General features: G+C 35.4%; 1 protein-coding gene across 2 annotated transcripts in view; it reads right to left on the bottom strand.

The window, feature by feature from the left end:
* PDCD10 (programmed cell death 10) overlaps positions 1–26,197 on the bottom strand; it is a 41,000-nt gene that overhangs the window by 7,153 nt on the left and 7,650 nt on the right. For both annotated transcript variants that reach the window (XM_027112460.1, XM_027112451.1), the window contains exons 2-5: positions 17,553–17,763; positions 10,097–10,150; positions 5,222–5,339; positions 3,924–4,050 (exon numbers count right to left, since the gene is read on the bottom strand). In XM_027112460.1, the coding sequence (XP_026968261.1) occupies positions 3,924–4,050; positions 5,222–5,339; positions 10,097–10,150; positions 17,553–17,648 (395 nt within the window). In that variant the 5' untranslated portion in view covers positions 17,649–17,763. The remainder of the gene's footprint in view (positions 1–3,923; positions 4,051–5,221; positions 5,340–10,096; positions 10,151–17,552; positions 17,764–26,197) is intronic.

Genomic DNA, 26,197 nt, shown 5'->3' with positions numbered 1-26,197 from the left:
AAGTTGAATCCTTCTGTATTGCTGTGATGAGCGTAAGCCCCCTACTGCTTAATAAAATGGTGTCATATGACCATCCCATTATGTGAGAAAAATTAGTTTCAACAAATAAAAAATGTCAAATCTCTGAATATGGAAGATTCTTCAAACCCACAATAAGCTTATTCAAAAGGGATACAACAAAGAAAATTATAGTGATCAGACAGCTGTTTATACACAACCATACCTTCTTGTGTACTTTAATGAATATTGGGAGTCTGTATGTACTTGAAAAGAAAAGGGAAAAAAAATCTCCCCAGGTAATTCTGCTGATGACCCAGGTTTGGAAACCACTGCTTGGAAACCCAGAACCTAGAGCTAATCCTTGATCCACTATTTGCCACGGAGCTTTATAAAGACCAAGGCTGTTTATCCCTAGGCCTGGCCTTTTCTAAAACAATCTGCAGCAATTTATGTCAAATATTATGTCATCTGTATGTACATGGAACAGCATTTTCATTTATGGCACTAAGGTTTGCACCAGGGAAGCTAAATTATTTTAGTAACTACCAGAGGGTTTGTCTCCTATAAGAGAAAATACCGGCACACACACACAAAATACTTCAGACAATTAAACAAAATAAAGAACTGGGGAAAACCTGAGGGTAAAATAATTATAATGCAATTATATGCAGTTTGGAGTTAACGGATTCTGTGATACAGGACATATAGTATGTGTAAATAGAAAGGAATTTTAGCAACTTGCAGGTTGCTAAAGGGGTTAAGGGGGCAACTCTGGGGAACATATACGCTGAAAGAGAGGACCACAGGCATCAGAAGAAACATAATACATCTTATTAAAAAAATTGCATGGAATAGTAAAGCTTCTAACTGTATCCACCAAATTTGTATAATTATGTTTATACAAACACTCTAAAGGAAGGAAATTCTTACACTGTATGTTTAGTTTGGTCTAGACTGGACACCTCTGGAAAAGCTATTTTGAGGCCAGCAGCAAAACCAAACTCTGGTAAATTTTCACCTCTGAATATGCAAATGTAGATTATAAAGAGTAAACAGGGGCTTCCCTGGTGGCACAGTGGTTGAGAGTCCGCCTGCCAATGCAGTGGACACGGGTTTGTGACCCGGTCCGGGAAGATCCCACATGCCATGGAGCGGCTAGACCCATGAGCCATGGCTGCTGAGCCTGCGCGTCCGGAGCCGGTGCTCCACAACGGGAGAGGCCACAACAGTGAGAGGCCCGCATACCGCAAAAAAAAAAAAAAAAAAAAAAAAAAAAGAGTAAACAGATAAATGCATAGCTTTCTGGAGTATTAAATCACCAGTTTCCACTAGTCATCCATTAATTGGAATGTATCCTAAGAATGAATTTTATAAAATATTTGCATAAGCTCAAATGTAGTCAAACACATTCATTAATCAAAAGTACTTTTAAAATAATTTGTTTGCTGGATCATTTTTCCTAATCAACTTCATAGAGAGAGGGAAAAAAAATCTTATTTCACAATGCTTTAGGTGCTGTGAGTGTATGCTAGGTTCTGTGCTAGGTACCATGTATATCATTTCAATTCTCACAACTATTACCCTCATCTTCACAGGCAGAAACTAGAATCACAGAAGCTAAACAAATTATCCAAGGTCACACAGCAAAACGCTGGAATGGGGAGTCAAACCTAAGTCTGCTGATATATATAAAAATATATGAATATTTGTTAGCTGACAGGAATCTTTTCTCCTATAACATATTGTACAGTACTTGGTATCGTAGGTATTTGATCCATGCTTATTGAAAAATATTGTTAAAATATTTTGAAAGAAGAGGATATCCACCTTAAATATGACAAAGTAAAATATTTTAAAGAAAAATAATAACTACAATATGTTGTGCTTGAAGGATAAACCATTTTATATTTTTGTGCAATTTTATCCACTAATTTGTCAAACAATTAACACTGGTAACAATATATATCAAAAGTTATCAATATATATCAGTGATACAAATAATTATACCTTAGCCATCCATGCTAATACACACATGGTTGAATTTCAGTCTCAGAAACAATACACATTATCAACAAACTTTCCATGGCAAATTATCCCTCCTAAAATGGATATGAAATAAATTTTAATTGCCAATAATCTTAATTCAGTTGGCTGAGTACACTCCAGAAAACAGAAATGAAATATTACTATTGCCCTATAAATGAGAGACAAGACCCCAATTCAGCCCTTGTCAATGACTAAGGACAAGACTCTTAGGCTCTTGACCTCAACTCCCTTTCGATCAAAATGTGGCTATTAATAAATTGGTTTTCAAACAGTATCTCTTTAGAGCCACACTGGGTTTAGCAGAGACGTCTCCAGGACTTCCTAAGATGGAAAGAGAGTATCAAAATAGCAAGATGAGGGCTCCGGACCTACCATCTCTATCCGAGCTTCAACTACAACAACACCATTCTTCCTCTTTCCTATTGACACCCTAGACCTAGATAGGATGTCCTTTACCACACCTCTTCCAAACAGCAGAAACATTCTTTTCTTCAATCACCAGACTAGATCAACGTTATGAATCTATAACTGGGAAGCAGCAGAGAAGTCCCTGGAGTCAGTCTGCTTAGGTTCAAACCAAGTTATAGAAATGTAGCATATGATCACCAAAATAAATTAAACCTTAAATTATTTGAAAATTTTAGAACTAAGTGTTTAAACAGCTGTGTTTGAGATCACTGATAATTTATCCTTTTATGGGCCAAACGTGTTCACTTTATACCAAACTGAAAATAAAAAGCTGTATTAAAAACTGTTAAAGAAAGTTGGGGCTTTCCAATAAAGGTAAAATATTTACCTTAGAGTTTATCCCCTGTGACATGGCTAGTCAATGAAGTCTTTTGTACTTTCTGATCTTCAATTAGAGGACCAAAAAGAAGAGGGTCACTCCTTGATAGCTGGGTTGGCACCTATCACCGTTATTTTCTAAAATGGGTCATACTCCTCCCTCTAACCCACTCAAAATAGGTAGCCAAATAGCTAAAATAGAATTTTGCAATGTGAATTACACGGAATACTCTTCCCCTGAGAAGTATGCTAATATTTATTCCAAGGCAGCCTCTTTCAGCTTTTTAAAGATACAATGTATGATGCAGCTTCTTCCAGAAAAAGATCTGTGCTAAGTTCTTCCTTTCTAGCAATTTCTACCTGTGGTTTCACCAAAAGGTTGCATTGATAGTGCCACTACAGTTATTCCCGGCTTTCTCTGTATTCTACCCATTGAGGCTGAAGAAAATTATCTGACTCTTTAGTTTGAAAATACTTACCTAGAAATTATGCTTGGAGCTTCCCCCTCATTCCTCCGCCCTCTCACCCCCGAGGAGAGTGCCCCTGGGTTGAGGCACTCGTGCCCCTGCTTGAGAATGACCCTTTTTGCTGCTGCCCATCAACCAGCCTCCTGGCCTCACACAGTTCTCAGCCTTTTTTAACCTACATCCCAAAGGCAAGGATTTTTGGAGGTTCACCATTTGGTCAACATTAGAAAGTGCTATTTATCACTAAGGGTACATACATTATTATGCTAATGACTTGTACCATTTCTGAAATAAAAACCAATATTGGTATCCTTTGTTATCAATCTCTATAATTTATCCAACTCCTCTCTTCACTTTAATCTGACATTTACATTTTTCCATTTCTCACGAAGTTCAAACTGCATTCCAGTTTTATGCACATTTCACTGTTTTTAAACATTCTAAAAAAATGTTACTATACTCAGAAGCCAAAGGCACAGTTTAGAAGTTAATAATAAAAATGCAGCAATTAAGATTTTCAATTCTTTAATTTCAATTTAATATCATACCAAAGTAAAACATAAAGAATGAGTGGTTCCTTTGAAGTACTTAAAAAAAATAAGAACCAAACAAAAAGTTGCTTACTTGATTGTCTGCAGAAACCTCACTCTGTCATTGATCTCATCTGGGATCTTACTGAGAATTTGTTTAAGTGCTCGTGCCTTTTCGTTTAGGTCCTGGAATTCTGGCTCCGGTCGTTCAATCATATACTCTGATAAAATACATAATAAAAAAAAATCATGCAACTTGCTGCCAAATTCAAGTCTAAGAATTTCCAATGTGTTGGTCAAGGAGGTGGGGGGGGAGGGGGGAGATAAAGGCCAGATAATTAGGGAAGACAAGGTTGCAAACCAGAAGTCATTATCGTTCAACTTAGTTCTGTAATTATATTAGGGCTCCCTCCAAATAAAATATCAGAAAATGAAAGACTGAACATTTTCAATTTGGGGTAAATGGAAACCCATGAAACCTTAAAAATTAAAAAGATTAATAAATAAATAAATAAATAAAAATTAAAAGGGAGGCCTAATCAAGTTTTTCAGGCCTCTCAAGCTAAATTTCACAAGGAAACCTTAAAGTAAGTAACATTTGTAACAAATACAATGGCAATGGGGAATATGAGTTTAATAAAAACCTCTATACTGAATGTACTACCAGATTCATTATAGACTTGGAAACATTACAACTCTACCAACTCTTCAATATAACTCAGCCTAACAGGCTACAGATGCTCAAATCTAGAATAATGATGAGGACTTTCTCATAATTTATGGAATCAGTTAAAAACATCTACATCTACTTTTGTTCTCCCTTAATAAACATGGGAAATTATACCTCTATGTTTTTCTAAATTAGCGGGAACTGAATTTAATTCAGTTAAACTAAATTTAACTGAAACCCATTTCTAATTATTTAAAAAAGCAAAAATGTGAAAAGAGGCCAAAAGGATGATTATTACATTGTTCTCTCGAATCTGTGTTTGAAAAAAAAATACGCAATACTAAAGTTTAAAAAGAAGAAACTCATTATTTTCAAACTGGTATTTGCATAAAGTCAACACAAAATAAAATAACCATTCCAAACAGCTTGTCTCTTGGTGAAACTAGAACTCATCAAACATATTAATCAGTAGGGGAAAATATTAATGCATGCAGCATAAACAAATGCTTTACTTCAAGTAATTAAATCTGACAAATATAAAATAAAAATAAGAACTACATTTCTATTTTATATGGGTTTATTTTTTCCCACTTTCAAAACAATAGCAATAACAATAAGAGGGAAGGGAGAAGGGGAGGAAGTCCCTTTTATCAAATAAGAAAGATCTGGAGGAAAAGCTTTTCAACAACTGTAAGGAACTAAACAAGACTCTTTCTGATTACCTTCTACATCATCAGCTGCCATTCGAAGAAGAGACTCTGTGAAGTTGACTTCTACACTTTTTTTCTCTAAAATTTTCATAATGATGTCTTGTGTGAGTCCTGGATTTTCTTTTTCAGCCTATAAGAAAGAGGAAGCTAGTTTTGAAATATAGAAACTAGATCAGCATTTCAAAGCCAAAACCTAATTGTTTAGAACCTGTTGGGACCTCCTTAAACTGATCAACTTATAAATAAGAGCAGAAATCTTTGCAAAGCAGGTGTCGTGATGGCACACACTTATGTTTGGGTACAGCTTGTGCACCCGTAACTTCTTATTACAGACACGGTCCCATTTTCCATTTCAACATAAATTATTTAACATTTCCTACTTCTCATTTACACTCTCTTGCAATTAAACTAATAACAAATGTAGAAATAAAGATTATATATATATACTGGTAGTTCTTCAATTACTTTTTTCAATAGATTAAAGACACTGAAGATTTTTAGCTTTTTTTAGCTATTTCGACTTGAGGATCAAGCAGTAACTCATCTCACAATATTTTTTTGCAGATCCTTTACATTTAAATTAACAGAATGTCAGGAAAAACAAACCAAAACAAAAAAATAACCCGTCTTTTGGAGGTTTTGTTTTGTTTGCAGTACGCGGGTCTCTCACTGTTGTGGCCTCTCCCGTTGCGGAGCACAGGCTCCGGACGCGCAGGCTCAGCGGCCATGGCTCACGGGCCCAGCCGCTCTGCGGCATGTGGGATCTTCCCGGACCGGGGCAGGAACCCGCGTTCCCTGCATCGGCAGGCGGACTCTCAACCACTCTGCCACCAGGGAAGCCCCTTTTGGAGGTTTTATTGAAGCTATGTGATCCCTTAACTACATTCCCACACAACGATTTTCATTTCCTATTTTTGCAGCAAGAGTATTTCCTTCACTAGCTTTCAGAACATCATTAATCCTTTTACTACCTCCTGAGCTTGTTTCACTAATGAGTTTGCATTGATTCGATGTTACTTACACTCTCTACGGTACTAAAATCTTCTAGTCATTTCAAGATTGAGCGTAAAGAGTTCTGAGTTTACCAAAGTTAATTTTCGAGATTTTGGTTTTCCCTTGTAATTCTGTCCCATTTTATTTTAAAAAATTTTATAATCACATTCTGTTTCTTTTAGGATGCCTGCCAATTTTAATCATTATGCTGCTGATTTCCTATCTTTTTTGCCCTGATATTAAATAGCAAACAGAAACACAACTTATGATCTATCAGACAGCAATCTATTTGCTTCCTGATGTGCCAATTATGTTTAACCTCTGCCTCCTCAATCTGGTATCACTGCAGATTCAGCTTTATTTGGTTCCTATTGCTCTTCACATTATAACAACTTTTGCTTCTCATTAATTTCAAGTACCAAAAACCGAAAGGTTATGGAATGAAAGGAGAAAAAATATACACATTTATCTCAATCCCGGGACCATTTTAACTGCTGTCAAATGCTATACAGGAAAATCATTTTGATAGTTGATTAATAATAATAAAATACGTCCTACTGAATTCCGTTTCTTTTATAACCTGTTTTGATTTTTCCTCTCATGAATATATTTAAGGAAGAATCTACTTTAATAAATAAGATTTGCCATTAAAAACAAAGCTGTACAAATGTGGCTTAAGACGGTATCAACATCATTAATCTGGTAAACTGCCACAAAATAACATATAGTATACTAATTAAATAAGCCACTATTTGATAACAGTGGTTTATCTTCTCTAAGTAGCATTAAATCTACCTACATAATGAATTATCTTGGAAAGCAGGGGAGCATTCTCTATGTGCTTCCAGAGAATGCCAAAAGAAAAATAATGCCTCTCTGATTAAGTTATAATAAGCTACTGAAAGAATTAAATGCTGAAAGCCTGAGAACAAAGTTTTCAATACCAAGTTCGTTTGCAGTCCCCAAATGCCAAAGCTGGAGCATTACAGAGTTCTTACAGACGTCCCTAACTTTCTTGTTCACAGTGCTCTTAGTACCAAAAGAAATACCTAACAGTGCTGCGTATTAAGTAAAGTACAAACAACTTAATGAATACTTACATCCTAACAACTCAGTAACCTTTAAAATTACACGAATTGAAAGAAAAATATTTTATTTTATTCTTAAATAACCACAATCCCTAACGAGACATGTGCACCTGTTGGGCACTGCACAATTTCTCAAATGTTGGAATTAGACCCTTCCACCCTCATTTCCTGTTGTACATTGATTTTCTTGTGATACTTGCATTCTATCAATAGCAGTGGCCCAAAGTCCAGTTTCACAAAGATATGACATCATTGAAAGGAACGTAGCCCAATCAAATATGCTGAAGCTGCAAACTATTTCAAGAGAGTCATTCACACAGTGTCAACCTAATGTTGAGTATCACTGTGTTCCTTCAAATTTTTAAAATATCCCACGATGCCACTCTGTGTTTGCTGCATGGTCCTGGAGTGCCTCGGCACATACTTTGGGAACAGTAGTCTAGCATCTTAGCTATTTTTTTTAAATCTTAAAAGCCTTAAATTTAATCAGTGACTCTAGTTGACAAAACAAATATATCTACCCTTAAATCAGAGACTCTATCTATACCTTCAAGATATCCCTCAGAATACAACCTTAAACTCTGCTGTCCAACTTTTCTGAAAAATCCAAGAGTGAGAGAAAACTACCCCAAAGGCAGTTAACATCCACTCTTGTGGAGCAATGATTCTCAACACTATCAGAACTTCCCAGAGGGAAGAGGAATCAACAGCAGGATAGATATCATAAAAGACAATATTAACTAGTATTGTTTTATCTTTGGAAAAATTATTTTAATCCTTTTTCTCCAGATAACAAAACTAGATATTAAAGCTTGATAAATATTACTGTTGTTGTGGACCAAGAACTGGAAACATGAGTATATATATATGGATATAAATATGGATATATGGCTGGGCAAGAAACATGAAACAAGGTTTTTTAAATCTTTTTCAAATAAGTTATAGTATAAAAATTACAAAAATCTTAAACTTTTTAATGCATGTCCTCCTTTAAAGTCATTTGAAATTCTAACAAATTAAATATAGTAATTAAGAATAAATCAATGCAAAACTAATATATTTTCCTCCAAATAACTTCCACTATCCCCAATTAAGAATCAGTGCTGTGGATAAAATTACCCATGTATTAAGCCAGATCTATAATAATCACAAACTTTAAACACAGTTTGCTTTTTAACTGTACTTTAGAGTTAAAACATCAGCTTATATATAAAGATATTATAAGAAAGAGCTTAATGAAATTCATTATTTTATCTCTTTTATGAATGTCATTGAGTATATACCATATACTGCTTCAGAGAGGGTCTTCTTTCTGAGGACACACAGGAGAAATTTCTCTCTGTTCCTGATATCAGAAAAGCTAAAAAACTGACTTTTGCCTTATCGATACTACAGTGTGCAACAGATCACTTTTCCTTCTTTTCTTTGGCCACAAAGATGCTTAAAATAGTCCCCATCCTGCCTCCCTAATGACCAAATATACCCTTCCAAACCACACTGATACTTAATGGAAAGAAGAAAAAAAACCACTAAGGATGGTGCTGCTTCACTGATTCTCTTCATTAACCCAATGATTTGGCAGGATATATTCTAATGAAATTAGTATGTATGTGTACACAGGCACTGCATTTTAGAGTATTAAACAAATCAAAATAGCTCTAATCCAACACACACAATGTAATTTCTTCTAGTGAAATACGCAGATGTCTAATGACATTATTTGTGCTATCAGTTAAGAGTGGTATCAATAAACTAATCTTTGCCATAAAAAGAAATCAAGCTGGATGGATTTATAGTTTCAACTCCAATGAGACTCAACTGTAAACTTCTTCTAGATTTAAACATTAAAATACCTTCTTTGAAATATAACTTGTTTTAGCTATTGATGGGAGCAAGCACACAAAAAGTAAATAAAAATTAAGACTTTGGGTGTCTTGATATGTATTTAGGATGGGATGGATTAATTTTTATATGAAAGACTGTACCCAATATGTAGAGTAGGGTCGTCCAATAAATATAATGCAAGAAACGATGAGGAGCCTATGTAATTTTAAATTTTCTAGTAGCCACATTAAAAAGTAAAAAGAAAAAACATGTGAAGTTATTTTAAGAGTACATCCAAAATATTACCATTTCAACATGTAATCAACATAATACACTTATTACTGAGTTGTATACATTCTTTTTTTTGGTATTCACCTTCAAAATCTGGTGTGTATTTTATACCTGGAGTACAACTCAATTTGAACTCGCTGTATTTTAAGTGCTCAACAGCAACACATAGCTAGTGATTATCAGTTGAACATCTCAGGTCTAGAGACAATGAAAAAATTCATTCGAGTGACTCAGCTGTATATTCTCAAAATATCCTTAATCTGACATACACAGAGCTCTTATTTCCCCACTCAAAAATACCGTTTTATACTTACGTTCTATAGGTAAACAATATGAAGAAAATCTTTGAGTTATAACTTTATAAAAGTTTTAATAAGTCAAATAAAACAGAATTTAAAAATATACTCTAAAGCTAAACAGAGAACACTCTGAAGAAGTCAGTTTCAAAAGCACGAAGTGACAAAAGCTGAATGCTAAGGAAACAGCGCCTGTTCCAGCTCACTCTTTACAAGTGTTTTAAGCTTTAAAGAGTACTAAAACAAGCACAAGATGACTGAAAAGATTTTCACTAAAAAACCAAACAAAACAGGTTTTCACTAAAAAAATAAAGAAATAAACTGGCAATTATCACATGGTATTTAGATTTATATATAACATACTTTTTAATCATAATAAATTATCTGCATCTCACCTTAATGAAAGCCGCTCTCAGTGTCTGAGCTGCAGACAGATTTACTCGTTCTAGCTGCAATGAAAATTTTAAATCATTATTAACATCGATTTTCTTGGAAAAAGCACATTTCTGATATTTCATTCTGTAGTAATCACATTGATATGTTCATCGATTAACAAAAATACTTGCTAATGATTCTAAATCACCATAATTCTTCAAACAGACAGGCAATCTAAAATTTTCATTAAAATCATGAAAAATTAAGGCATGTATATCAGTCTCTTAATTTATTCCTTTTAAAAAAATACTGTACCTTAAAGATAGATTTATTTTAAGATAAGCACAGAATACAAAATAACATTAAGTCCCTATAGAAAGAATAAACATATTCACTTAAATTTCTGAAAACAGGGAGGGTTCAAGATTAACTCTCAGTGCTCTGTTGCAAATACATGGCAAATTATGTGTGTACTGACTATAAAATGACCAAAACAAAGAAAATATCTATTACTTAAGATTCTTTGTATTTACTACTGTACTCTTTTAAAATTGCTTTTCAATTCCCTCAGTCAGGCATTAAACTGAGATTAATCTTTTTATTAATTAGCAAATAGCACTGATAAAAGGTTTGACAGTTAAATTGAAGACTGTGGATCATCTGGATTTCAGAGATGCTTTTATCTGTCCTCTATTTTTTTTTTTAACCAGGATTAAAAAATGGTTACCTAAAATCATGAGTCAAAAGTTCAAATGCTTTTAATTCTTATGTCGAATGTGTAAGGTTTACAATTCTGAAAGATAAATGTCCTTATTAGACACTATATAAGTTGCTTTTCAGTGAGCTGAAGGCATGCAATTTCATTAAAAAACTCCATTTTTTGAAGAGTTAACTGCCAGGCTTAAAATAACTAGCTTCAGTTAAAATCAGATTTCCTTAGTCCCTAAGAATTAGGCCAGTTAACTCAATCAAACTCAACATAAATATTTTTTATTTGGGACAATATTAAATGTTCAAAAACAATGTAACCTTCGTAGATTTTTATGCAAGTAGAATATTTCTGCAAAAATCTTATGATTATATATCACATCATACAATAAATATTCCTCTCAATTCCTTAAGGCAATGAAAATGTTTCCCTTTATAAATGACATACACACACACACCCCTAATGAATCTCCAACAGTTTAAATCAATTTATTTTCTAAACAAGACAGAAATGCCAAGAACCTTATCTCCTTACGAGTTATCACCTTAAGCAAAAGGCAAAAACAACAAAATCTGCCAAATAATTTATCTCCAAAAATAAACAATGGGCCATTTAATTTAGTATTTAACTTGGCTTCTACAAATCTTGTAAAATCTAACATTGCCCTTGTGGGTCAAAGGAAAGACACAAGGGGACCCAGGTAGGCAAAAACAGCAAATAAGCAACTACATAAGATAGGTATATTAATTAATGAAGGTATATTTCCCAAAATTAAAATTTTCTTCTTCGAACCAAATTCATTTAATCACAATAAATCCCAATGAACAGTAAAATAACAATACAGCTCTTCTGATCTCAAGTTCATGTTGTGCAAGGGAGGCAGGGGCCGACAGCAGGATGAGTGTTTCCTCCCAGATAGGAACCCATTTCCTTGTTCGGGTTACACCACCCTCTGACCTCTTCTGACAAGTCAAAGGTCTGAGTCAGATGTGTGCCTTCAAGTACTGGCATTATTAACTCATTCTGTACTGCCCTGACTGGTATGTGAAATGGTCAAGGGAAGTAAAAGAGGCCCCAAAAGTCGGTGAAGAACTATAAAATTGGTCAAGACAGACATCTACATCTCTAGATTTCTAGGTTAAGTTTACATATATATATATATATATATATATATATATATATATATATATACACACACACACACACACCTTAGGAAAGACAGAAAGGTCAGACTTAACATACTGAATCAAATCTGTGAGCTGTGAAGCACCTGACCAGAACTCTGCTAGGAGTCATTTGGGGATACATTATTTACCCACAACATCTTGCAATAAACCCACTGGGCTTTTTTACTCATATGATATCAACACTGCCCAGGAAGTACCAGGCACAGAGGCACATACATACATTAAAAAAATATTCTGAATGAAACTTAATCTTTCATCCATAAATTTATCTAAATTGTTCTTGAATCTATTTATAATTTCAGCCTGTAATACTCAGGTAGCAAGATATGTTTATACATGCCCTATTAAAAAGTGCTTCTATTTTAGGCCTCTTACATGTGATAGATGATTTCATAATAAAATCATGTTCATCTTACCTGTACCTTTCATGACAGTATCAGGTTCTGGTAATATACTAATAAAAGCTACCATTTACTAAGCACATATTATGGACTATTATATAGAGTATTTTTATGGAGAGTATCTCTAATCCTCATAATAAATCTGTAACTAGCTATCAGCATCTCCATTTTACACAGGAGGAAACTCAGTTTGCATAAATTTACCCAACATAAAACAGCTAATAAGTACAGAGACAGGATTCACACCAGATCTGTCTGGTTCCAAAACCCATACACAAGCCACTCATGCTATCCTGCCTCCCCGTACGCACCCTTTCTGGACTGGAGTCTAACCTATTACTGAATCTCTTCAGCTACTTAAGAACAAAGAAAGTCCTGAGTTTCTACCATGTGAGATAAGTCAGTGTGAGAGATACAAAGAAATAGACTATAGTCCTGGAACCCCAGAAGATTAATTTAAGTAGGTAGCTACATGGAAACTGATGGGATCACTGTCAGCTAAAGTACAAAGGAAAGTACGAAGGTGAGATCTGAACTGGTCCTTGAAGAATGTGGTCCCTTAAAATCATCTTCCTTAGTGTTTCTTCAGGGTAACACAAGGGGGCGTAATGATATTATGTCAGTTTGGAACAGACAAATAATATCCACTTTGTTTCCAATACTTTTACTAATGGGTCCAGTATTTTTCCAACTTTTGGGATAATGGTCTTTGACTAGGGTATGTTTAAAGAGCCAATGCAATCATTTTTCAGTGGTACCTGATAGTGCATACACCATGTTTTAAGTCCAAAGAAGGAGGGGGCATATGATAATGGATACTGGGACATGGAGAGGCACTCCTGGGTCTCTGCCATGTAGAACTTCTACATCACAAGTAAAAAGAGTTAAAAAAAAAAAAAAAAAGAGAGAGAATCAGGGTGAGAGAAAAGGGCGCATAACATTTCCCCTCACCTAAAGAGAGGGAAGTGCAACTGGAGGGAAATGACAGGCTGGGTGAGCCCAACATTAAGGTCTCACCCCAACCTCACGTTCTGCCTACTCTCAGTTGTGTGAACTCCTCCTGCAACTGACTCTTCATAGATTTTGAGAGCACTTAACTATTAACTAATTGCAAACTTGTCAAATTTAACTTTCTGGGTCATTTATAAAAATATTTTAAAAGCTTGTAACTAATTCTGATTCCACAAAGAGCTCATTTATTATCTTGCTCCCTCCAGAAATATCAGTTCATTCCTATACTTTATTTTCTAGTATCAAGCTGTTTCTTAAACCCGTAATTATAAAAAATATATCCACTTAACCCTTTGGTTGCTCAAGTTTTAAACAGTCTTGCATAAAATCTTTCAGAAGTTTTTTTGTTTTGTTTTGTTTTTTAGGTCAAAATAATTAATTAGTTGGTTCCAAATTGTCTATAAATCTTGCTTCCTCAAAATTAGGTATATTTTCCACATGCTGATATCCCTTACCCTTCTTCCCACCCTCCCCCCCACCCCCCCAAGATTATTGATCATATTCTTTAAAAAGAGTTAAACTGAGCCAAGAATAAAAAGAATAAAAACTCCACATAACACCTCTTGTGATTCAAATGATAATGAGGTGAGTTAGGTCAAAAAAGGGAAAAAAAAGAAAAGCCAGAAGAAAAACAGAAGTAGATGGAATCAAGAGGCCACCCGTTAAATTTTACGAGTCCACAGAGAAGGCAAAATGCAATCATCTGTTTTGTACAGATTGATATTAAGTCCAGTAACTGGTGCTAAAAGTTCCTGGCGTTGCCAAGTTGTCTGGCAAAAAGGTAACCAGAGCCATCTAACTAGTATAAAAATATTCCACTAAAACACTGCCTACAAATATGCAAAACTCTAGGGTATGATCGCAATTTTGTCAGAAAATTATGTGGAAGACTCAATAGCTAATACTTACTACTAATAGTACATGCCTGGTATTATTCTAGGCATTACAAAACATCAACTCATTTTATTTCCCAGAGTTGTGAGTATTAAGTAAAATTGTTTATCCTCATTTTGCAGATTAGGAAACTAAGACAAGATTATATAGCATAGTAAGTGGCAGAGGAATAAATCAAATGCAATGCAAAATATTAACTATGATGGCTTCTCGATGGTGGGATTGCAGGTGAAACCCATGCCTTCATTGTGGAGAAGTGTATATTTACTATGCTCAAAATTTGAGGTTTGATTTTTTCAATAGGAAAAATTATATTTATAATTATATTTCACCTTAGAACGTTCCTTTAAAGTCATAGGAAAAGAAGATACATGATATGTCTTTTCCTGGAATGAAGAACTGAACCATATATCTTTCCTCCTCCATATACAAAGAATCAACAAAAGATAATACAGTACATAAAAACCTGATCTAAGACTTGGCATGAGGTTTCTATAAACTCATTATTCCATCATGCAACCAGGACAACCTATTTCACAGTACATTTACAACACATGCAATATACTTGGACTCTGAACTCTGCAGCAGCTGATTAAACGAGAAGCTTACTCCTCAGCTGTGCTGGCATAGCTTCATTAAGTTTAGCAAGCATCTAGGTCCCAGAATGCCATAAATAACTTTCCCCTATGAGCTGCAGTAACAGTACTAAAATTTCCCCAGGTGTAAGGACGTCCTACTACCTAAAAATCTGTTCTGCAAAATGACTTCCGGGCTACCATCGTTACTATTATGAATGTAATGTTAAGGTGAGAATGCAAGCTTTTTAACTCTCACAGTACACTGTGGATAAAACTGAGTGAATCAATTTAGCTTCAGAGTAAAACTTTACCCCTACTGTGGTGCTATTTTCTGTAAAATTAATTTGACATCCATTTTATCTTTAAATCTGCAAAGCAGAGAAAAACAGAGCCAAACTAAACTCTAATTTCCCCATGACTATTTATAGAAAAATCCATGTTTGAACTATAGTTAAATATTGTTTAACTGATTAGGTATCTTATTTAAGATGGTACATTAATACACTAGAATGTCAGAGAACAATGCTAGTATTTAAAAAAGAAAAAAGCTTGATACCATGACGTTAGATCAGTAAATTCAATGTGAGAATTAGATCCTGACAATTTAACATAGTATCTCTCAGTCGGCCTCATCCAGACATTTCATTTTCAAATTTCACTTCTAACAATTAGTTCTTGAAGCAACTATAAATCATTTGGCAACATGTTCTAATTCTGGGCCCATTAACCCATGTATGTTTTCAGATCTCAGATTTCTGGAAGAGATCTACTAGTCCCTTCATAGCCATTTCTTTTTCTTTCAAATTAATTTTTTGTACACATGAATCAATTATAAGAGGTATACTAGTATTAATCCCAACAGTTCATTTTACCAGAATCCCACATCTTTTATAACAGTTTTCCAAAGTCAAGATTCAAATAAAATCATTTTACCATATGTAGGAAAAGGTCACTCAAATTGTTAGGAAACAAGCTTTTCTCATTCCTCCCTCATTAACCAGAGGATCAAATTGAAGTTCTGCAATGTAAATTGCCCTCCCTTCAAATAAAGACTCAAAATACCAGATAAATACAGAAAATGCCCTCAAACAACTTGATCCAATAGCCTACAGAGTTAGCTATATAGACATGAAAAGAGGGAGCACCTCTGGGTGGAACTGTCATGATGGTTCTTGAAGAACATGAGAAGTTCAAACACTAAATGTCAAGATAGGTTACTCACCTACCGTTCAGTGACCCTCTCCTTACCTCATACCTGGTACAAGAATAATTAAATAGTTAATAATGTATTTGCTTAAACATCTGTGTTCCCTACAACTCTTGGGAAGAAGTATGCCGACTTTTTCTTCTCCATATCTCCAGACCCTTGCTGAGTACTTGACAAATTAACAGTTGGCATTACATTCACTGAACAGCACTGAAGCACTTGCTTCCAACAATAACTGTAGTCTTGCAATGGCTGGGTAAAGTGTTAGAACAAAATGGCAGAATTACTGGAGCACTGGCTACAGCCGCCAGAGATGGATATAACCAGCCCTAAAAGAGTGCCTCCAATGCTACCACGGTAGCAGGATAATAGGGACAGGTTTTCAAAAGATGCCTCCTCCTTGCTTCCTCTTTAGTAAACTTCTCAATTTCCTAACCACCCAGCTAGGTGTGGTCACAAATCTAAACTCTTGCCAATGAGATGTAAATGGAAGTCTTATGTAGGACTTGCAAAAAGGTTACTTTAAGGAAGCTGAATCAGCTGGAAATAACTCCCCACCCCTTGCTCCACTTTTTACCCCTTCTAGACAACAACTTAAGACAAAATAGCAGCGGCCATCCTACATACTGAAGTGACCTTGATAATGGAAGGCAAGCACTAGGATGATGAAACAGAAGATAGGAACCTGAGTTTCTGATGATACTGACTCATAATACTACTACTCCTGGACCACTTACTTCCAGAATTTTTTATGTAAAGAAATAAACTTTAAAGCAAAATAATTTCACATATCAGGATATCAGTTCACCATTAAAAGGAGGGGAGTAATTATCTCTAAGGAACTTCCAGTTCTAAAATTCTCTACATACCTTAGCATATAAACTTAAAAGAAAAACCTAAAATGTATTGGTATTATTAAGTCCTGGAAAATTCCTCAAATAAAAAAGCAACTATATATTCTCTAGATACGAAGAATGGTATCTTCCATTTATCAGTAAAATTATGTTTGTTGCTACTGACTATAACTCATTAGGATATTTTTGTGCCTGCTCTTCTGGCTGCCTAAAATGTGCTACTCCCCAACTCTTCAACACTCTAACCCTATTTACCTCTTTCAGATGTTAGCATATATGTCTCTTTTACCAGTGAGGCCTGGCCCCTAAAGTAGGTCCTACCTGCTATTTTATTTAACACACTTAAAAAAAAAAAAAAACTTCCTAGCACTTACCACAATTTTTCATTTATATAATTACTTGTATTCTTTTGTTCAATGTCTCTCTCTCCCCCACTATAGTGAAACCTCCAGAGGAGGAACAAAAAGTCAGGGTTTTTCCCTCGATATTTTATGTCCATGCCTGGCACAATGCCTAACACACAGATGGAGTCCATTTATGTAAGTACTTATTATACGAAGGAACAAACGAATGAATAAATGAAGCAAGCATTAAGGAACTGCAGAGATCATATGAAGCAATGTTTACTCACTTACCTCATTAAACACAGGATACATGACTGCATAGAGGGGCATAGAAACCATGGAAGTGGTCTCAGCTTCATTCTTCATCTCTTCCATTGTCATCCTCATTCAAAAGCCAACTACAGTAGAAAAAGCAGTGCTAAAATGCAGAGGAATCTTCATTCACTGCAGCCTTTCTTCTCTTTTTTGTGACAAAAGAACAGGGCACAAAACATATGCTGACCTGGTTAAAGGGGACGAAAGAACAGAGATTTACTACGCTAGAATTAATAATTAAAAATTAAGGTGTTTAACATTTTCATTAAAATTCTTTTGCTAATTGTTCATTGATTTTTGTCACCTAAAAAATAACCAAAACATAGCAAGCATCAAAGATTTACGGCAAAATTTTAAATTCTACCAAATGTGATCTACTTGGGAAAAAAATTGACCTAATTTATTAATTAAATAATTCACTTAATATTATTTAATTTTGCCAGTGGCATTTTTTTAATCTTTGTCCAAATCTGACACAGAGACTAAGAAGAAAAACCCAGACACTGGTAGTTTGGAAATAAAATATTGAGAATTCAACAATATAAGAGAGAAATTTTGCTTTGAGGAGTTGAAGAAATGTGTTGCTTTTTAAGAGAAAGCAACTGTATTTAATTCCTTTGCTAGGCTGAAATATGAGCCTAATTATAAGGTGAGAGAGTAACAGTAGTAACATACCTGTATATTAAATGATATACATGTTAAACAAAAAGCCATTAATTTTGAATAATTTCTACCATTTATAAAGCATTTTCAGATTATAAAACACATTTCACATGCATTTAGTCCTAATAACTTACCTTAGAGTAACTGTCATTCTAATTTTACAGATGAAAATGTAGACTCTGAGATGATAAATAACTTGCCAAAGATCACACGTGCAGAGGCCTGTGACTTGATCCCTGTGCTCTGAATACAGATCTGACACTCCCAAATCAGAAAATAATGTATGAAGTGAAAACCCAGAACCTCATCTACCCAGGAAAATGCCCAGAAGTTATTCATTCACTGAATAAATAGATGTTTAGCACTTACTACATGCAAGATACAATGGGGGATGAAAAAGGTGTGGTCTTAATCATTAAAACATTATCTGAGCCAGACTGTGGAAGACCTAAGCAGTTTGAAAGCTACAAAGGCCAGTACTCATAGCTTTAAAAACTTCCACTAACCTGTCCCGTTTGAGAACTGCTTACTATTCTTCCATTTATCCCTACCAGTGAAGGGGAACTCAACACTTACAAAAACAGTTTAGCCTTATTTCTGGTAGTTCGAAACACGGAAAGTCTTTCCTGTTTCTGAGCTTAAATCTGCTCCCTGACTTCACAGAACCAAATAAATAATAAATAAAAGGAAGAAAAGGCCAATTCCTAAATTTTATTCTATAGGACAAGAGAAAATCATTACCTAATGAGACAATTGGTACTTAAGTAGACTGCTTTGGTCATAGCATTAAGGAAAGAATGGAGGAACAGAAGTTGAAGGCAAGGAAAACTTAAGAAATCTAGTGCATCTAGATCAACAGGACCTGAATAATAAGCAAGAGCAAGCAGATAAATATCAATTCTGGCCCTGCTGTTCCTATTTGATTTCTTAATAAGCCATTTGGTAATCTGCTTTTCCACTTAAAAATTAACTGTGAATACCTTTTCATAATAAACTTGGAATAAAGAAGAGGGGCTGAAGTGCTGTCAAAATGAAAATGATGGATACTGGATGTACAGTATAAGTAGTAAATAAAAAGCATCAGTATCTATGAAAAAAGAAAGTGAAAAATAGCAGTACAGGGCCAACAACAGAACTTGAAGAGCTATTTCATTTTATTTTTTTACCACATCAGTACAATACTACAGTATTGTACCACATCAGAAAATTTTCACTTAAAATATTTATGATTTAGGTCAACTGTCTCTCCCTCTGTATATATACATTTATTTTTATACATATAAATATATATATATTTATTTCTTGCTTCTTAAACTAACTTTACAGGACTATCAGCTACTATTTGTCATCAAAAAGATAATATTATAGCAACATTATGGGCTACATAGGTGGCTGGCCCACTCCACACTTAACCACCTTTTTAAATATTGTTCCTATGGGAAAATGTTCCAAAGAACCAATTTACATCTGGCCTTTTCAGAACACACGTTCACAAGCTGGGGCCAAACACAGTTTCATTAGTGTTTACATGAGATTAAAAATCAACAATTCCAATAGGGCTTTTTAAATATTAAATTGTTCTGCCAATTTTAATTCAACTTCAAGTTAAAATATGCTGTCATTCCTTCTACATGCTTCTTCATTTGAAATGGTTTAATGGACAACCTGCCAATTACTCCAAGCCACTCCAATGCCAAACTCAGTCTTAGGAGTTTCTGCCCTGCACTACCCAACCAACCCACAGGAGTCTGCTCATTTAAAGAACTATACTTGGGTGTATCTTAAGGCTCAGAATCAGCATTTCCTGAAACAGCCTCACTTTACTCCATCTGGGCACAACAGAGCCAAAGCTATTTACTCACAAATAAAATGAGTGAACAAAGGGAAGTTCTTGGTATTGATGTATGCAGTTCTTGGGGAGAAACAGAAGCTTCCTAAGTAAAGTAAATTCTACACTTAAAAAATATTTGTAGGCAGGTCTATTTGTCTTGTTTTTCTCTATAGTGAAATCTAGTACTTAGCCCCCTTACATGGTCCTATATTCTTATAATCCCTTTAATTTTTCTCCCTAAAGAGGGGAAGTTTTATTTATTTTTGTTGGCTCTCCAAACTGTCCATAATATTTAGCTAAAAGAAGTTTGTTTATTCTAGCAGTAAACAGAACCCATGAGTTCATGTTACAGTTTACAAGTGTAGTTCTTTTTTCCAATAGCCATTACAGTCAGCATAGCAGGTACATAGTAGACACTTTATAAACGTTTGTTGAACGAATAAATCAGTGAGTTAAGAGATGGGCAATTTATAAGTTGAATCAGTCTTGCTAATACTTTTCAAATATCAAGGCTAGCAAAACAAAAACAGACCCAGAAATCTAAATAATTTTATTAACAAAGTCTGGACCCAGTTACATTTACCAGTTTTTACTTCTTTTGGCTATCACAAGCTCTTCCTACTATAGTAAGCTAAGAGAATATAAGCATCAGATAACTGCAAATAAAACCAGAATTCCAACAGAAATTTACATGAAAACCAAATAAAATCAAAGAAAATAAAACAGAGATTATAAATTCTAATGTCTCAATTTTATTAAGGCTACCAGGACGCGATCCTAGGGACATAACTGGTGTATAATTTAATAGTTCACAAAATTCTCAAAGTGCAAGCATCTCCAACATTGGTTAACCTTGCTTTACACATAAGAAATATCCAAAAAATCACCCAACTTTTAGCAGAAAGCAAAACTTTTCCTATGAGAAAGAGTGGAAGAGTGGTGCAGTTTCCAAATGTTGGATGACCTAAGGCATCACAATCACTTCAGGGCCTATTAAGAACACAAATCCCCAAGACTACTCAATCAGAATCTCCAAGAAAGGGTCAAGGAAGCTGTATTTTAACAGCCAGCCTAGATGATTCTTGTCAACAGAACCGGCTGGAAATCACTGGTATGGAAAGAACAGTGGCTAGAGTCAGAAAAAAGAGTTGCTAAGGCCAGTCTTGAGACATAGGTAAAATTAAGTTTGACTCAGTACCTGAGACAGGGTTTTTTGGTCCTGACTTTGTAGAAGTTTCACTTAATCACTGACCTTGTTTCCTCATCAGAAACAGAAAGGGGTAAAAATTATATCATCTTAAAGGCCATGGTACTCTAAAATTCAGTGATAATAAAATTTTATTACTGGTATCTCCTAAAGGTTCCAAAGTAATCTCGTGGGAAATTTTTAAAAAAGAAAGAGATCTCATCAGATCTTAAAAAAATTCACGAATTCCAATAAGGAGATCCTCTTCAATAGTTGGTTGATTCAGGGTTTCAAATAACTGACAACCCCTTGCTTTCTCTTAAGCATCCGGCATCACGAATCACACCCAGAAACTGAATTTATTCCAAAGTGGGTATAGATCAGTCTGGCCAATTCACATAGCTGGAAAGGTGGGCATCTGATATCACAACCTACCTTTTAGGGCCTTCTCATGCCAAAATATTGTAGCCACTTCCAAACAAGAGACAAAAGGTTTAGAGGAGGAAGCTAGGAAAAAGGCAGGCAGAGGAACAGGGTAAGTAAGAGATCCTACTTAGACCAAAATGAGCTTGAACCTTCAGGATACACCTACATCTCTCTCCTTCCTCTGCAAATTATATTTTCTATAATTCAAGGTCCTCCATTCTAACAGTTTTCTTCTTGAATAAGGTAACGTGGAACTCAATCTCCCTGAACATGCACTGCTGTCAGCTTAGTATTGATAGAATTTTGCATTTAGGGACCTCTAGGAACAATCTCTTCTTAATAGTAGGTGTAATATATTACATTTTGCCACTCTATCTGTTTACATGTATCAATTTTTTCTAGGCTTCTCCAAAATAATAAATGCACAATTTGTGCAGAGATATGTGAAAGGAGTGTAAGAACGATCTGAAAACATGGGCTCAAATTCTGTCATTATAAACCATCTTGTCTCTGAGCAAGTCACTTGACCTATCTATGCTTTAGTTTTTTAAGATGGACCAAAACCGAGCTGTATACTTGAAAGTGATATAATTAGACTGAAAGATGAAGTAATTTCTAAATCAAACCATAAAGCCTCTATATTAAACCACTTTAATTTACTAAGTTACTAAGCACTGTATTTTTGCACTTTTAAGTAACTATTTAAAGAAAGTATACAGTCTGCAAAGAATTATCACTTCACTGGAAGATCTGATCTCAGTCAGATTTGTAAAGGCACCTCCTCTGTTATACCACAATTTCCAGGAATCGGATACCACCAACTGTTTTTTTTTTTAAAAAAAAAAAAAACAAGATAAAAAAGATATAATCTCTAATATCTCTGTACACATGACTGACCAAACAAGCATTTCCTGAGTTATTAAGAAATAATAGAAGTTCTAACTAAAACAACATCTGAAAATTAAGATGTTTTTGAAAATAGGTAACACCGGCAAATTAGCACACAATGACCCACGAAGGAAAAATGCCTAAATGTAAAATTTAGCAATTTAACTCCACTTACTTTATCATTCTTTGTTAAACTCCATACAGCTTTCACAGACAAGTGTTCCTTAACTATTAAGCAGATCTGGTTCTAAACATATACTTATAAATCAGTCATTTAAAACTTACTGTTTATTTTTCTATAGAGGGTTAAGTGAGGGTTAAGGTTCTAAGAAAGACTTCAAAGTTCACAATGTTACCTAAAGGAAAACAGTAATAGGGCTGTTTGAATTATACAGTGCCCACCCCCACCAATCCAGATTCACTTACTTGAGGTCAACTGCGGTCCAAAAATATTAAATGGAAATTTCCAGAAATAAACAATTCATAAGTTTTAAATTGCTCACCATTCTGAGCAGCATGACATAATCTCACACCCTCCAGCCTGAGACCCCCAACCATAGATATCGTCTGCTCCCAACATGCAACCATTGACATCATCATGCTTGATGATCCTCCTTCTGACGTATCATCAGAAGGTCAATAGTAGCCTAACACTACATCACAATGCCTACATCATTCACTTTGCTTCATCTTATCACTCAGGCATTTTATCACCTTGCATCATCACAAGGGTAAGTACAGTACAATAAGATATTTTGAGAGAGACCATATTCACATAACTTTATTACAGTGCGTTGTTATAATTGCTCTATTTTATTACTAGTTATTGTTAATCTCTTGCTGGGACTTCCCTGGTGGCCCAGTGGTTAAGACTTCACCTTCCAATGCAGGGGGTGCAGGTTCGATCCCTGGTCGAGGAGTTAAGATCCCACATGCCTCATAGTCAAAAAACCAAAAACATAAAACAGAAGCAATATTGTAACAAATTCAATAAAGACTTTAAAAATGGTCCACATCAAAAAAATCTTAAAAAAAAGTCTCTTGCTAATTTATAAATTACACTTTACCACACATATGTATGTATAGGAAAAAACAGTATATAGAGGGGATGGTACTATCTGAGGTTTCTGGCATCCACTAGGGGTCTTGGAACCTATAGCCAGAAAAAGGGAGGGCCTACTATACTTAGTCAACATTAACAGCACTGTCATTAGTGAGATAAGTGACAAGCATAGTGATTGTAGACCCAGACTCAATCCTGGATCTACTACTTACTAGTTCTGTGACCTGGGGCAAGTTATCTAACTTCTCTGTGCTACAGTTTTCTCATCTATGAAATGAGAATAACAATAGTATCTGTCTCTTAAGGTTGTAAAGATTAAACAAGTTATTACAGATAAAGTGTTTAGAACAGTACATGGAACACAGTAATTATTTAATATTAGCTATTATGATTAAGTACATTTTAATCTAGTATGACAAGATCTCTTTCTAGAGGTCAGGTCCTCTGTACAATCAACCATCTAGCCAGGAGAGTCAAGGACTCTTGAAAACCAGATAAATGGGGGAAGATAAGTGATTGTAAACCTTAGAACAGCAGAACTGTTTTGTTTTTCAAATAAATTCTTTTATCAAATCCTAAATGTGAGATAAAACACACTCAACTGTGCATTTATTCAATACATGTATTAAGTAATAACTATGGTTTACCAGCCCTTCCTCTCACAGGAGCCCTTAAACACCTCTCTCCACAATTTGAGAATCACTGCTCTAGGGACAATCACTACACAAGCATTATGAACAAAGCATCGTAAGAACAAAGGTGAGTGGTCCGAATAGTAAGGATAAGGACTGGCAAAAGATATCCGGACCCAGATTTTTTCCATAATTCAGATAGTTCCAGATCTCAATTTCTCACCAGTAAATTTATCTGTACTGTTGTCACATGCTCATGCATTTAAGAAACCTAAATGTTAAGACCCTAAAATTGGGGCTTCCTTGGTAGCGCAGTGGTTGAGAGTCCACCTGCCGATGCAGGGGACACGGGGTTCGTGCCCCGATCCGGGAAGATCCCACATGCCGCGGAGCGGCTGGGCCCGTGAGCCATGGCCGCTGGGCCTGCACGTCCAGAGCCAGTGCTCTGCAATGGGAGAGGCCACAACAGTGAAAGGCCTGCGTACTGCAAAAAAAAAAAAAAAAAAGACCCTAAAATTTTAAAGCGATAACAACCATTAGTATACATTACTATATATTATCTAGTCCAATCTCCAAATTTCACAATTTAGAAATAAAAGTCCCCAGAAATTCACATTAAGAAACTAGTCACAGATATTTTAAACAAATATGCAATTGAGCTACTATAACCTATTGTACAGGACATCTTAGTCTGCCAAACTGATCTACTTCTAGGCTCACCTGCCCTGCTCTTTGTATCCTCCACTGGTCCTGCAGCTGAGAGCCAAGACCCCCAGACTCCACGCAGAGTGTTTGGAGATGGAAGCCAGTGGGAATGTGGCTCTGATTCAAGGTCGCCCTAGGGTACTCAACAGCACAAGTTTGTGGATCTTCCATTTGCTGCTGCTGAGACCTCTGACTCACTCACTTTAAAAGTTACCTGCATCATGTCAGTGTAAGAACTTCCAAATTTGGGGGAGTAGCTTCTTAATACGGAAATCATAAAATGGACAAGTAATTAGGTTTTTCTACAGATGGACAGTACAGAGCAGTAGGTAAGTGCTTAGATTTGAAACAAAGGTCTAAGTTTGAATTTTGCTCAGGTGGGTGATATCATTTGTTATTTAATCTCTTTCTAAACTCAATGAGAAATTACTGGAAATAACGATTGAGGTACTCACCTCACAGAATTAAGAGTACAAAATGCATGTACTCATTACACTGTCTGACACACAATAAACATTCAATTCATATTATTAGTTATTAATGTTTTATCCAAGATTCTATGAACCTGACATGGCATCAGGAATGGAACTAGGGTGAGGCAAACCGGATGCCTAGAGCAGAAAATTAAGGTCTCACCTGCCTGACAGAGAGTGAGCGCCTTCTTAAATTTTGTACCCTAGACCCTCCCTGCCTACCCTAGTCCTGTCCCTGCATAGCACACACAAGGATAGCCTAATACTGATATAACAATGTCATAAAGGCCACTTACATAGCATTTTTTTTTTTTGCGGTACGCGGGCCTCTCACTGTTGTGGCCTCTCCTGTTGCGGAGCACAGGCTCCGGACGCGCAGGCTCAGCGGCCATGGCTCACGGGCCCAGCTGCTCCGCGGCATGTGGGATCTTCCCAGACAGGGGCACGAACCCGTGTCCCCTGCATCGGCAGGCGGACTCTCAACCACTGCACCACCAGGGAAGCCCCACATAGCATATTTTTAAAACCTTTTCTCCCCCACTTGCCAAAATGGAGGCATATATAAATTACTTGGGCCACCCAAAAAAGTTAACATATATCATCCAAATCAAATTACATAGTTTAGGAATTCTTAAAAGAATGTGATCATCAAATGCAAGCCTGTGTTAAAATTACCTTTTATTCTCTTAATGTACATAGAGCAATTTAATAAAGAAAGCCGTGGCCCAGAAGTAGGCTCAGTAGCAGAGTGAAA

This window comes from Aethalodelphis obliquidens, unplaced genomic scaffold (genome assembly GCF_003676395.1).
Source record: "Aethalodelphis obliquidens isolate GAN/ISIS:26980383/991018 unplaced genomic scaffold, ASM367639v1 scaffold1, whole genome shotgun sequence".
Taxonomy (NCBI): Eukaryota; Metazoa; Chordata; class Mammalia; order Artiodactyla; family Delphinidae; genus Aethalodelphis; species Aethalodelphis obliquidens.
The sequence above is the reverse complement of the archived record's forward strand: the minus strand, read 5'-3'. Positions and strand labels throughout refer to the sequence as shown.